The 13,286-nt window shown below is 43.2% G+C and overlaps 1 protein-coding gene across 1 annotated transcript in view; it reads left to right on the top strand.

Annotated features, from left to right (window-relative positions):
• The first annotated feature begins 12,384 nt into the window (after positions 1-12,384).
• The window catches only part of RUVBL1 (RuvB like AAA ATPase 1), a 40,518-nt gene continuing 39,616 nt past the window's right edge, over positions 12,385-13,286 (top strand). The window contains exon 1 of the mRNA XM_002758695.6: positions 12,385-12,633. Within this exon, the coding sequence (XP_002758741.1) occupies positions 12,493-12,633 (141 nt within the window). The 5' untranslated portion in view covers positions 12,385-12,492. The remainder of the gene's footprint in view (positions 12,634-13,286) is intronic.

Consider the following 13,286-nt stretch of genomic DNA (forward strand, 5'->3'; position numbering starts at 1 on the left):
GTATATATATTTACAATTGTTATATCCTCTTGCTGAATTGGTCCCTTTATCACTATGTGATGATCTTTGTCTTCTTATATAGTTTTTATCTTGAAATTTATTTTTTCTGCTATAAGTATAGCTACTCCCGCTCTTTTTTGGTTTTATTTTGCATGAAACATCTTTTTCTTCCCTTTATTTTCCATCTATGTGTGTCTTTATAGATGAAATATGTTTCTTATAGGCAGTAGATCACTGGGTCTTTTTTTTTTTTTCACACGGTTTCATATTGTTACCCAAGGCATGATTATGGCTTACTGCAGCCTTGACCTTCCAGGGTGAAGTGTTCCTGCTACCTGAGCCTCCCAAGTGGCTGGGACTACAGGTGTATGCCACCATGCCCAGCTAATTTTTATATTTTTTGTAGAGATGGTTTTTCTACATGTTGGGCATGGCCTTAAACTCCTGGACTCAAGCAATCCACCCATTTTGGCCTCCCAAAGTGCTGGGATTACAGGCATGAGCCATTGCACCTGGCAGGTCTTGTTTTTTCAATCCATTCAGCCACTCTTAGTCTTTTTATTGCAAAGTTTAGTCCATTTGCATTCACTATTATTACTGATAAGAATTCACTACTGTCATTTTATTATTTGTTTTCTGATTGTGGTCTTCTCTTCCTTCCTTTTATCCTTCCTATTTTACTTTCTGTGATGGTGTTTTTTTCTGAAGGTATCTTTAAATCTCTTGCTGTGTGTGTGTGTGTGTGTGTGGTAAGGTTTTTTTTTTATTTGTGGTTATGATGAGGCTTGCAAATAACATCTGCATAGTTTATTTTAAACTAATGACAAAACACTAATTGCCAAAACAAAAGAACAAAGAGAAAACTAATAAAAACTCTACAGTTTAACTTCATCCCCCTGCTTTTATACTTTTGGTTGTTTCTATGATACATATCTTATTATACTGTCATGTCTTGAAAAGTTATTGTAGTTATTATTTTTGATAGGTTCATCTTTTATTCTTTCTACTTAAGATGTGAATAATTTACACACCACAATTACAGCGTTATACTACTTTGTGTTTGTCTGTGTACTTATGATTACCAGTGAGATTTGCACCTTCAAGTGATTTCTTATTGCTCATTAACATCCTTTTCTTGCAGACTGAAGAATTCACTTTAGCATTTCTTATAGGACAAGTCTAGTGTTGATGAAATCCTTCAGCTCTTGTTTGTCTAAGAAAGTCTTTCTCTTTTATGTTTGAAGTATATTTTGCTGGATGTGCTATCCTTTTTTTCTTCAGCACTTTATTTACTTACTTATTTTGAGATGGAATCTCGCTCTGTAGCACAGGCTTGAGTGCAGTGGCACAATCTCAACTCACTGCAACCTCTGCCTCTTGGGTTTAAGCAATTCTCCTGCTTCAGCCTCTCAAGTAGCTAGTACTACAGATGTATGGCAACATTCCTGGCTAATTTTTGTAGTTTTAATAGATATGGTTTCACTATGTTTGCCAGGCTGGTCTTGAACTCCTGACCTCAAATGATCCACCTGCCTTGGCCTCCCAAAGTGCTGGGATTACAGGCATAAGCCTCCACGCCCAGCCTTCCTTTAGCACTTTAAATATGTCATGCCACTCTCTCCAGGACTGTAAGGTTCCCAGTGAGAAGTCTGCTGCCAGATATATTGGAACTCCTTTGTATGTTATTTGTTTCTTTTCTTTTGCTGCTTTTAGGACTCCTTTATTCTTAGAAGGAGGACTTTGGAAGTCTGATTATTAAATATCTATATGTAGTCTTATTTGGATTATATCTGGTGTTCTATAACCTTCTTATACTTGAATATTAATTATTTTCTCCAGGTTTGGAAAGTTCTGTTTATTATCCCTTCGAATAAATTTTCTATCCGATCTCTCTTTCTACCTCCTTTTAAGACCAACAACTCTTAAATTTATCCTTTTGAGTTTATTCTCTAGATTAAGCAGATATGTTTCATTCTTTTTTTTAAAATTTTTTCTCTCTTTGCATTTTCTTTTTCTTTTCTTCTTCCTCTTCTTATTTTTAAGACAAAGTTTCTCACCCAGGCTGGAGTGAAGTGGTGCAAGCACAGCTCACTGCAGCCTTGACCTCTCAGGCTCAACTGATTCTCTCACTTCAGCCTCCCAAGTAGCTGGAAGTACAGACATGTGCCACCACACCCAGCTAATTAATTTTTATTTTTTTGTAGAGATGGGGTTTCACCATGTTGCCCACGCTGGTCTCAAACTTCTGGCCTCAATTATCTGCTAGCCTCCCAAAGTGCTGGAATTACAGGCAAGAGCCACCATGTCTGGCCATCTCTGTGTATTTTCAAGTAGGCTCTTTTTTTTTCTCTTTTTGACAGTTTGGCTCTTGCCACCAGGCTGGAGTTAAGTGGCATGATCTCTGCTCACTGCAACATCCGCCTCCCAGGTTCAAGTGATTCTCCTACCTCAGGCTCCAGAGTAGCTGAATTACAGGCGCCCACCACCATGCCCGGGTAACATTTGTATTTTTAGTAGAGACGGGGTTTCACTATGTTTGAAACTCCTGACCTCATGTGATCTGCCTACCTCAGCCTCCCACAGCCTCCTTACAGGCATGAGCCACTGCGCCCAGCCAAATAGCTTGTCTTCAAGCTCGCTAATTCTTCTGCTTGATCAATTCTTCTGTGGACTGATGCATTCTTCATATATAGACTGAATTTTTCGACTCCAGAAGTTCTGCTTGATTCTTTTTAATTATTTAAATCTCTTTGTTAATTTACCTGATAGGATTCTGAATTCCTTCTCTGCATTATCTTGAATTTCATTGAGCTTCTTCAAAAGAGCTATTTTGAATTCTCTGTCTAAAAAGTTCCCATATCTCCATCACTTCAGGATTGATCACTGGTGCCTTATTTCATTTGTTTGGTGATGTCATGTTTTCCTGGATAGCCTTGATGATGTGGATGTTTGTCAATATCTGGGCATTGAAGAGTTAGGTATTTATTATAGTCTTTGCAAACTGAGCTTGTTTGTACCCATCCTTCTTGGGAAGGCTTGCCAAGCATTCAAAGGGAATTGAGTGTTAAGTCTTTGGTCACTGCATGCATATCTGCACTAGGGGGCACCCCAAGCCCAATAATGCTGTGACTTTCAGCTGCATAGAGGTACTGTCTTGGTGGTCTTGGGTAAGATCTGGGAGAATTCCCTGGATTACCAGAGACTCTTGTTTTCTTCCCTTGCTTTCCCAGGAACAGAGTCTCTCTGATAAGCTGCCTGAAGCTGAGGGAGGGATGATACAAGCACCTCTGTGGTAACATCACTGGGACTTTGTTGGGTCATACCCAAAGCCAGCACAATACTGTGTCTCACCCAAGGGTCATGGTAACCACTGCTTAACTACTGCCGCCCAAGGCAAGTCCAAAAATGTCATCCAGGAGCTAAGGCCTGGAATTGAGAGCCCCAAAGGACCACTTGGTGCTCTACCCCACTGTGGCTGAGGTGGTATCCAAGTTGCAAGACAAAGCCCCTTTATCTCTTTCCTCTTGTTTCCTCAAACAGAAGGAGTCTCTGTGGTCACCACAGCTGGGAATGTGCTGGGTCACCTGAAGCCAGCATGGCACTGTGTCTCACCCAAGACTCCTGGTAAATACTGTTTGGCTACCACTGATGTTTATTGAAGGCCATGCACTCTACTCAGGAGATGATGAATCCTACCAGGTCTGGGTTTTTCCCCTTCGAGATGGTGCATTCCCTTTTGTCCCAGGGCGTGTCTAGGAATGTTGTCTGGGAGCTAGAGCCTGAAATAGGGGCCTCGGGACTCTACCTGGTGCCCCATTCTACTGTGGCTAAGCTAGTAACCAAGTTGCAAGACAAAGTTCCCTTTACTCTCCCCTCTGCTCTCCTCAAGCAGAAGAAAGGAATCTCTTTGGGAGCTGCAAACTGCACTGCCTGGCTTTGAGGGAGGGGTGATACGAGCACATCCTTGACTGCCCTCGCTGTTGTCTTGCTAGGCCACATGCACCCCACATTTACTGGCTCCAAGCCTAGCAGAGCACCAAGATTTGTCCAGGAATTGCAGTCCTTATGGCCTAGACTGCCTTCCAAGTTTATGTAGAACTCCAGAGCACTTTAGCCTGTGGTGATGAAGCTGGCTGGAACTCAGGTTCTGACCACTGGGATGAATGATTCCTCTCTGGCTATAGCTGGTCTAAATGTTGGTTCACACCTGTAATCTCAGCACTTTGCAAGGCCAAGGTGGACGGATCACCTGAGGTCAGCAGTTTGAGAACCCCGTCTCTACTAAAAATACAAAAACTAGCCAGGTGTGTTGGTATGAGACTGTAATCCCAGCTACTCAGGAGGCTGGTGGGTGGGTGCTGGCTGAATTCTGCCTTGTGTTGCTTTCTGCTGTGACAGGGCAGTACTGAATTCCAGTGCAAATTCCCACAATCTCTCTGCCACGTACATGGATTCTTTCTCTGTGCCATGAGGCCACAGGCTGGGGATGAGAGAGGGGTAGTGGAGGTGAGACAAGATTGTCTTTCCTACCCCATTTAGTGCCTCTTTCTTTGATGTGATGTTAAAACCAGGGACTGTGACTGCTCACCTGATTTTTGGTTGTTATGAAGGTGCTTTCTTGTGTGGATAGTTTTTCAATTTGGTGTTCCTGCTGGCGGGGGCGAGGGGCAATTGCTGGAGGGCTCAATTTGCAATCTTGCTCTGCCTCCCTCTCATAGGCAACTCCTAATTGTTTTTTTAATCATGAAAGTGTATTGGATTTTGTCAAATGGTTTTTTCTGAATCAGTTGAGTTGGTCATGTGGGTCTTTTTTTTTCTTCACTCTATTAATGTGGTATATTACATTGATTTTTGTATGTCAAACCACCTTTGTATTCCTAGAATAAATCCCACTGGTCATGGTGTATAATCCTTTAACAAGCTGCCAAATTGGGTTTGCTAGAATTTTGTTGAGAATTATTGCAGCTACACTTATACAGGATCTTGACCTGTTTTTTTTTGTTAGTTTGTTTTTTATTAGTTTGTGGTTTGTTAGTGTTTTTTGTTTGCTTTGTTTTGTTTTTTGAGAGGGAGTCTCACTCTGTCACCCAGGCTGGAGTGCAGTGGTGTGATCTTGGCTCACTGCAACCTCTGCCTCAGCCTGCTGAGTAGCTGGGATTACAGGAGGATGCCACCATGCCCAGCTAGTTTTTGTATTTTTTGTAGAGATGGGAGTCTCGAACTCCTGACCTCAGATGATCCGCCCACCTCGGCCTCCCAAAGTGCTGAGATTACAGGTGTGAACCACTAAGCCCAGCCTGTTTTATAGTGTTTTTATTTGGCTTTGGTATCAGGGCAGCACTGGCCTCATAGAATGCACTGGTAAGTTTTCTCTTTTGTTTTTTTGAAGAGTTTGAGATGGACTGGTTTCTTACTTTGTCACACAAGCTAAAGTGCAGTGGTGTGATCACAGCTCACTGCAGCCTCGAACTCCTGGGCCTGAGTGACCCTACTGCCTCAGCCTTCCAAGTAGCTAAGACTTCAAGTGTGCACAACCATGCATGGCTAATTAAAAATTTAAAAAAATTTTTTTTTGGAGATGGGGTCTTGCAGTTTCCCAAACTGGTCTTGAACTCCTCTCCTCAAACAGTCCTCCTACATCAGCCTCGCAAAGTGCTGGGGTTACAGGCATGAGCCATTGCTCCAGGCCGGTGTTAGTTCTTTAAACGTTTGGTAGAAATCAGTAGTTAAGCCATTTGGCTCTAGGCTTTCTTTATAGGTAGAGGTTTGATTACTGACTCTATCTCCTCATTTGATTACAGTAAGATTTTCTACTTTTTCTTGAGTCAGTTTTGGTAGTCTGTTTATAGTTTGTTTCCACAAATTTATCTGGTTCATCCAGATTATCCAATTTGTTTATAACATTTATAATATTCTCTTATATTCCTTTCTATTTCTGTATAGTAAATAGTAATGTTTTTGCTGTAATTTCTGATTTTAGTAATTTGAGTCTTTGCTCTTGTTTTCTTAGTCAATCTAGCTAAAGATTTGTCAATTTTGTTTTTCTTTTCAAAGAAACAACTTTTAGTTTTTTTTATTTTCTCTGTTTTTCTATTTCTCTATTTTGTCTCCATTCTAATCTTTTGAAAAAAATTGTGGTAAAAGATACATAGCATAAACGATACCATATTAACAATTTTACCTGTACAGTTAGGTGGCTTTAAGTACATTTCCATTGTTGTGTGACCATCACTATCATCCATCTCCAGAACTCTTTCTTCTTCCCAAACAGACACCCTGCACCCATCAAATTAGCTCTCTATTTTTCCTTTCCCCAGCCCCTGGCAACCACCATTGTAGTTTTTGTGTTTATGAATTTAACTACTTCAGGCACCTCATGTAAGTGGAGTCCTAATGTATTTACCTTTTTATTGCTGGCTTATTTTATCTAGCATGATGGCTCAATATGCATCTATATTGTAACACGTGTCAGACTTTTTTCTTTTTTAGGGCTTAATAATATTCCATTATATGTATACACTATCTTTTTAAAATCCATTGTCTGTCAATGGATTCTTAAATTGCTTGCACTTCTTTACTATTGGGAATACTGCTACTCTCTAATCTTTATTTTTTCTTTTCTTTTGCTGGTTTTGGATTTAGCGTGTTCTCTTTTTTTTCTGGTTCTTTAGGTGTACAGTTAAGTTATGAATTTGAGATCTTTCTTCTCTTTATTATAGATGTTCATAGCTATAAATTTCTCTCTTAACACTGCTTTTGCTGCATCCCATAAGTTTTGGTATACTGTGCTTTTGTTGTCATTCATGTCATTTTCTGATTGCCCTTGTGATTTCTTCTTTGACCTATTGTTTAAGAGTGTATTGTTTAATTTTCACATATTTTATGAATTTTCCTTCTATTATTGATTTCAAGTTTTATCCATTGTGATTGGAAAAGTATTATGTATGATTTCAATTTTTGAAATTTATTAAGACTCGCTTTGTGGCATCCTGGACTTTTAAGAGCAGATTCAAGGGAGCAGCAGGAATAAAAGCTACGTTGCACTGAGCTGAAGACTAGGAAGGGAAGAGGGGCACTTAGCAAGATGAGAACTGTGCTAGGAAAGAAATGCAAGTAATGACACTGGGATGGGGAGGGAGAAGGAAGATTGCACATATCCTATGGGAATGATCAGGGAGAACAGATAGTAATACAGGAAAAGAAAGGTAATGGGTGGAACAAGGCCTCTGAGAGGTAGAATTGGGCCCAAGTTATTATCTGAGACCCAGATAGTAGGGATATCTTGGCTAAAAGGAAGGTGATGCCTGCCTTTGAGTCAGCATACAAGGAGAATCCAGTAGTGTTTGGCACACAGTGGAAGCTTAGGATAGAGCCTGAGAGTTGTTTCCCAATCTACCTTCTCTTCTTTTTACATAGGAATTGAATTTTTAACTGGGCACATATCCATCCAGTGTAAGGCTGTATTTCTCAGCCTCCTTTGCAGCTAGTTCGAGCCATTTGATTAAGTTCTGGCCCCTGGGATGAGTAGAAATGATGGTGCAATTTCAATGTCAAGGTTAAAGGGAAAGAGCATGTTGTCTTCTTTCCCCTTTTTCCTTCTTGTTGGTGCAAATTCAGCCCTTTTGGCAGGAGTTTGAGCAGTTGTCTTGGACCACCTGATAGACCATGTATGTGAGGAGTGGCAAAGCCACATCATAAAATGAGCATAAGCCCTTACTGATTGTAAAGCCAGATCACCTGCTGACATGCTTGCTTGGACGTTATGTGAGATAAAGTGACTTCTCTCTTGCTTGATCCACTGTTATTTTAGATCTCTCTGTTACTGCAGCTGAACCAATCTTTTGGCTATTACAACATTTGTGGCCAGGTGCGATGGCTCATGCCTATAATCCCAGCATTTTGGGAGGTCAAGCCAGGAGGACTGCTTGAGTCCAGGAATTCAAGACCAGCCTAGTCAACACAGCAAGACCCCTGTCTTTACCAAAAAAAATAGAAAAAATTAGCTGGGTGTGGTGGTGCATGCCCAGCTACTTGGGAGGCTTAGGCAGGAAGATCACTTGAAGTCCCTCCAAAGAACGAATACAACATTTATTGATTGATTATTATTATTATTTGACTCTGTCACCCAGGCTGGAGTGCAGTGATGCGATCTCAGCTCACTGCAACTTCTGCCTCCTGGGTTCAAGAAATTCTCTTGCCTGAGCCTCCTGAGCAGCTGGAACTACAGGTGTGTGCTGCTATACCTGGCTAAGTTTTGTATTTTTAGTAGAGATGGGGTTTCACCATGTTGGCCAGGCTGGTCTCGAACACCTGACCTCAGGTGATCTGCCTGCCTCAGCCTTCCAAAGTGTTGGGATTACAGGTGTGAGCCACTCCACTTGGGCTAATACATTTAATCATTACTTGGGTTACTGCAGTTGAGGCTGGAGACCATGACTGTGCAGTGGTTCCAGGACACCACTGGGTAATTGCATCCTGCCACACACAGTAGCCGTCCAGAGGCAGTGGAGAAGGCAGAGGAAGGCTTGACCTGGGCTTGTGGGTTCAAAGGTCAGGTGTTATAGAAGTCAAGGTAAAGAGGGAGCAGAAAGGTCAGGAACCAAGTGATTGATATAATCAAGCTTGGGCTGGAGAAAGAGAGGTCAAAGGCCTGGAGGTGAAAGGACAAGGGTCATGGGAGTAAGAGAATGAGAGCTGGTAGGTCTACGGCTGTCACAGCACAATTCTGGAATGTAGTAGTTCACACAATTACTTACATATATGTCACTGCATTGTATGGATTTTCAGTACCCACAGATAGAAATCTAACTCAAACATCTTAAGCCCCAAAGTAAATGCCATGTTACACTGCAAGTAAAGCGAGGCTGGATGCAGGGATATAAAGGATTTCATCAGGAATCTCTGTCAGTGTTCCTTTCCTCTGTTTTGGCTTCATTCTCAGGTAGAGTCTCCCCATGAAGTAGCAAAGATGACCAGCCTGCAAATCTATTACCTACATTTTTCTTTCCTGCTATGGCCAGTAAATTGCCAGGACTGACTGTCATTGAACTAGCTAGTCACATTCCTGAGCCAATCACAATGTCTGAGAGGATGGGATATGGGCCAGGGTCACATGTTTACCACTAAAACAAACATGGGGTGTGGGGTCAGTTTGCTAAAACTACCTGGACTTAAAGTAGGAGAACGGTCATTTCCTAAAAGAAAATGAGAGTGATGGTGCCCAGAAATGGGATGGATGCTGGTCAGGAATAACCCTGTCCACTGCAGCAGGCCTCACTTGCTGTTTACTTGCCTTGTGTAGCTTGGATAATGGCCTGCCATATTGTTTTCTGTTGAAATGAAAGAAATCGTCTGACTTTGCAGCCAGGTCTGGCATCTTTGCATATTGGATCTGTGTCAGGCATTTGGGAATTTGGACAAACCCTGTCCCCTCCTGGGGCCTCAGTTACCTCACCTGTAAAATGAGAATACAAGGCTAGATCAGTGATTTTCTTTTCTTTCTTTTGAGATGAATCTCACTCTGTTGCCCAGATTGGAGTACAATGGCACAATCTCAGCTCACTGCAACTTCCACCTCCCAGGTTCCACCTCTCTCCTGCCTCAGCCTCTTGAGTAGTTGGGATTACAGGTATCCACCATCACACCCAAATAATTTTTGTATTTTTAGTAGAGATGGAGTTTTGCCATGTTGGCCAGGCAGGTTTCAAACTCCTGACCTCAGGTGATCCACCTGCCTTGGCCTCCCTAAGTGCTGAGATTACAGGTGTGAACCACTGCACCTAGCCTATCAGTGATTTTTGAACTGTTCTTTAGCACACACAAAAAGAAAACAGCTCTGGTGGAAGTGAGGGCGTGGAGCTGGTATCCTACACTCTCAGCATTCCTCATCCCCACCCTTACTGGTCACAAAAGGATTCCGCAACTGCTGGGAATGTGGTTTAAAAACCACTAGACCAAGTAATCCAGGGGATTCCTCTGTGCTCTAAAATTCTAATTCCCCCATCCTTTTTTTGGGCTAGAAGGAAATCCTTCTCTTTGTGCCAAAAGAGACAAAGATTATGGCTTAAAATAATCAATGTAAAAAATATATTTTTCCCTAATTGGACAATGCAAAAAGAAGTCAGTCCCATAGAATGCCTCACTTTGATTACTAGTTCGTGGAAAAGCTTCCTTCTCTACAATGAGAAAGGAATTGCTCCTTATGTAAGAATAATGACCAGGAACAAGTCAATGAGGGGCTAAGACACTTTTGTGGGGTGCTGTCTCTAGGGCCGATGAACCACATGCCACTATTAACAACCTCAGCCTTCCAAGGCCTGGCCTCTGTTCTTTTGGGCCCTGAAAATGCCAGAAGATTCCATTCACTGATGGAAATCATTACCAAGTCCCATAAAAGCCAATGTGTAGAATACATGCAGCAAAAATGATGAATTCAAGTGTATGTGTTTGTGTGTGGTCTAGATGCTTAATTGAATTCATGAGAAGCCTTAATTGTGAGATGTGTTGTATGTAGGCTGTACGTCAGGCACTTTGGTTAAAATGGTAAACAATCAAATGTGGTATATACCCTCAAAAGGCCTGCAGTTTACTGGGAGAGAGTAACTGCTCCCAGTAAACATTGACTGAGTAATTATGCAAATCATTAGAAACCTAGATTCAAAAGAAAAGAAACAAATATAGAGAGACCTAGATTCAAAAGTTAGAATCAAGATGTACAAGGAGGTGTGAAACTCTGGAACTAATGTAATTGGATTTGATTTCAGGTCTGTCTCAACTGTAATATAAACTCTCCTGCACTCTGGACAAATCCTTCCATTCCTCTGGATGTCAGTTTCCTCTTCGGTAAAATGGTGTCATATCGTTTGCTTCTGAGGAAATTTCTCCTATTTGTTAGGATTCAGCCAAGGCAACATCACCTTCATGATGCTTTCCCTGGCTCTCCAGGATGTTCCAGGTGCTTCTGCTCTGGTCTTGCATGCAACCTGGGTGTATCTGTACCAGCACATCTCATGTTGCAAGTTTTCTAAGCAAGGAGTAAGCTCATCAAGGCTTTTATTCCCGTATCCCCAGTGTTAAAATGTGCGCTCTGAATGAAGAGACCCCCCCCCCCCACAAACAGGCTTTGTGTGAGCAACGTGGCTGCTGTTTATTCACCTGGGTGTGGGCAAGCTGAGTCCAAAAAGAGTCAATGGAGGGCAGTGGGATAGGAGTTGGTTTTAAAGGTTGGGGGTAGGCAGTGGAAAGTTACAAGAAGTTACAGTTTAGGGCAGTTTTGCAAAGTGGGAATGGGTCATAGGGTCTGGAGTCAGGAGGTTGACCAAGGTTGGTTACAAAATCCAATTGCCTTGTCAATTATGGCTAGTATAAGGAACAAATAGAAGAAAGTGTCAAGTTAGTCAGGCACCACAGGGGTTGATCATTCTTCCTTCTTTCATGGTCTTCCAGTTACTTCAGATTTTCTAATTCCAGGAGGCCATCCAGAGGTGTAAGTGGGGGTCACGGGGGTTGCCATGGTGTCCATGGTGCTGTCAGTCAGCCTAAAAGACCTTACATCCAGTGCATTGTGGTGTCTGGCTCGTGTTTGTTGAATGGATGGATGGATGGATGGCAAGTACAATTGTGGTACAGGTTGTGCTAACATCATTCTGAAACTTGACAGGACAATTTGCTGGCCGATTATCTCATCTGTAGTCATAGGGCGGGATGAGCCTTATATAGGTTTTGAAGCCTGAAGCTTTCCAGTTCTGATTATTTGTGGTGCTTTCTTGGACAGATGGGTCTCTTTCTGCCTGTTTGTAGCTGCATTTGGAATTACACTACCTTACAGGGCTGTGAAGTTTTGAAAACTGCAAAATATTATTCACAGTCAACTGAACTGAACTTAGTAGGAACCTTATCCCTGGGTGGAGGAAGGAGGCTAGAGGCAGAGGAAAACAAGTCCATGAAAGGAGTGCTTGGCTGAACTGGGCCTTTCTAGGGAGATGCAAAGGTCTTGGAGTCAGAAAACACTGATTAGTAACCAAAAGTTCCAGTTTAAGCTCTGAACCTCAGTTCCTCTATTTCCAAAACGGAAGTAATGACTTGAGCTTCGCGTCAGTATGGACGTTCAAATGTGCTAAAAGATAGGACGGAACGATTAGGAATGGTATCCGGGGGCCACTACCTCACGCTACGCCTCAGCCCTAGATCAAATCCGGGGCGTGGCCCCACTGTGCTCCCGACCCCAGTGTGGGCAGGAAGCTCCGGCTTTGGGGGGAAGCCAACTCGGAGACACAGCCGGAAGTGGGTGACCGGAGCTCTAGCGTCAGTCTCGATGGGCGCAGCCGTAAGCCTATGGGGAGCAGAGGCGTTTCCGCTTCCACCAATGGAACGCCAACCTAGGCTGGCCTTTGCAAATTGCCCTAGAAACGGCCGCATGGTAACCCCGGGCGCCGGTTGCATTTTCCTAACTGCTGGTTTTCCACGCTGGTTTTCGCTCCCGGCGTCTGCAAAATGAAGATTGAGGAGGTGAAGAGCACCACGAAGACGCAGCGCATCGCTTCCCACAGCCATGTGAAAGGGCTGGGTCTGGACGAGAGCGGCTTGGCCAAGCAGGCGGCCTCAGGGCTCGTGGGCCAGGAGAACGCGCGAGAGGTGTGGTCAGCGGACCAGGGAGTTGGGGGCTCCGAGCAGCCCAGGGCTGCTGCCGCGAGAGAGCTGCTGAAGTTGGGGGCTTGTGTCGGGATGCGCGCGGAAGGGGTCTCCCGCCATAGTTTCCTCAGGGAATTGAAAATGGGCCGGGGGCCTCGGGGAGGGGCGCCACCCTGGAGCTGGGCGACGGGTCGCCCCAGGAAAACTGGTGACTCACAGGGGCCGTTGACGGTTTGCTTCAACTCATGAACTAGTACAGATGGAAGCCAGCCCAACCCTGTCCCCTCAGTCTGTGCAAGGCTCTATTCCCGACACTGGGATACAGCGGGAAATAAGATCGCTTACATTTTAGTGTAGTGAGAGACGATAAACATGTACATCAATAAACAAAATGATTATTTTATTTTGGTGGGATCAGTTACTGCAGGCGTTGTCGGCCACGGTAAGGAAACTGGATTTTATTGTGAACGCAACAGCGGGCTATGAGGCAGTTTAAAGCAGGGATTGACTAGACTTTAAAAGCTCATTTTGGTTCCCAGGACCCGGAGCTGAAGGAGAGAAGTGGAAATTATGGAGAAGAGCAATCTGGTTTATCCATCTCTTCAAGCATCCTTTTTGACCACCCCAATTAAATCTACTTTTTCTAAGTGCTAGTG

The sequence above is a fragment of the Callithrix jacchus genome, chromosome 15 (genome assembly GCF_049354715.1).
Source record: "Callithrix jacchus isolate 240 chromosome 15, calJac240_pri, whole genome shotgun sequence".
NCBI lineage: Eukaryota > Metazoa > Chordata > Mammalia > Primates > Cebidae > Callithrix > Callithrix jacchus.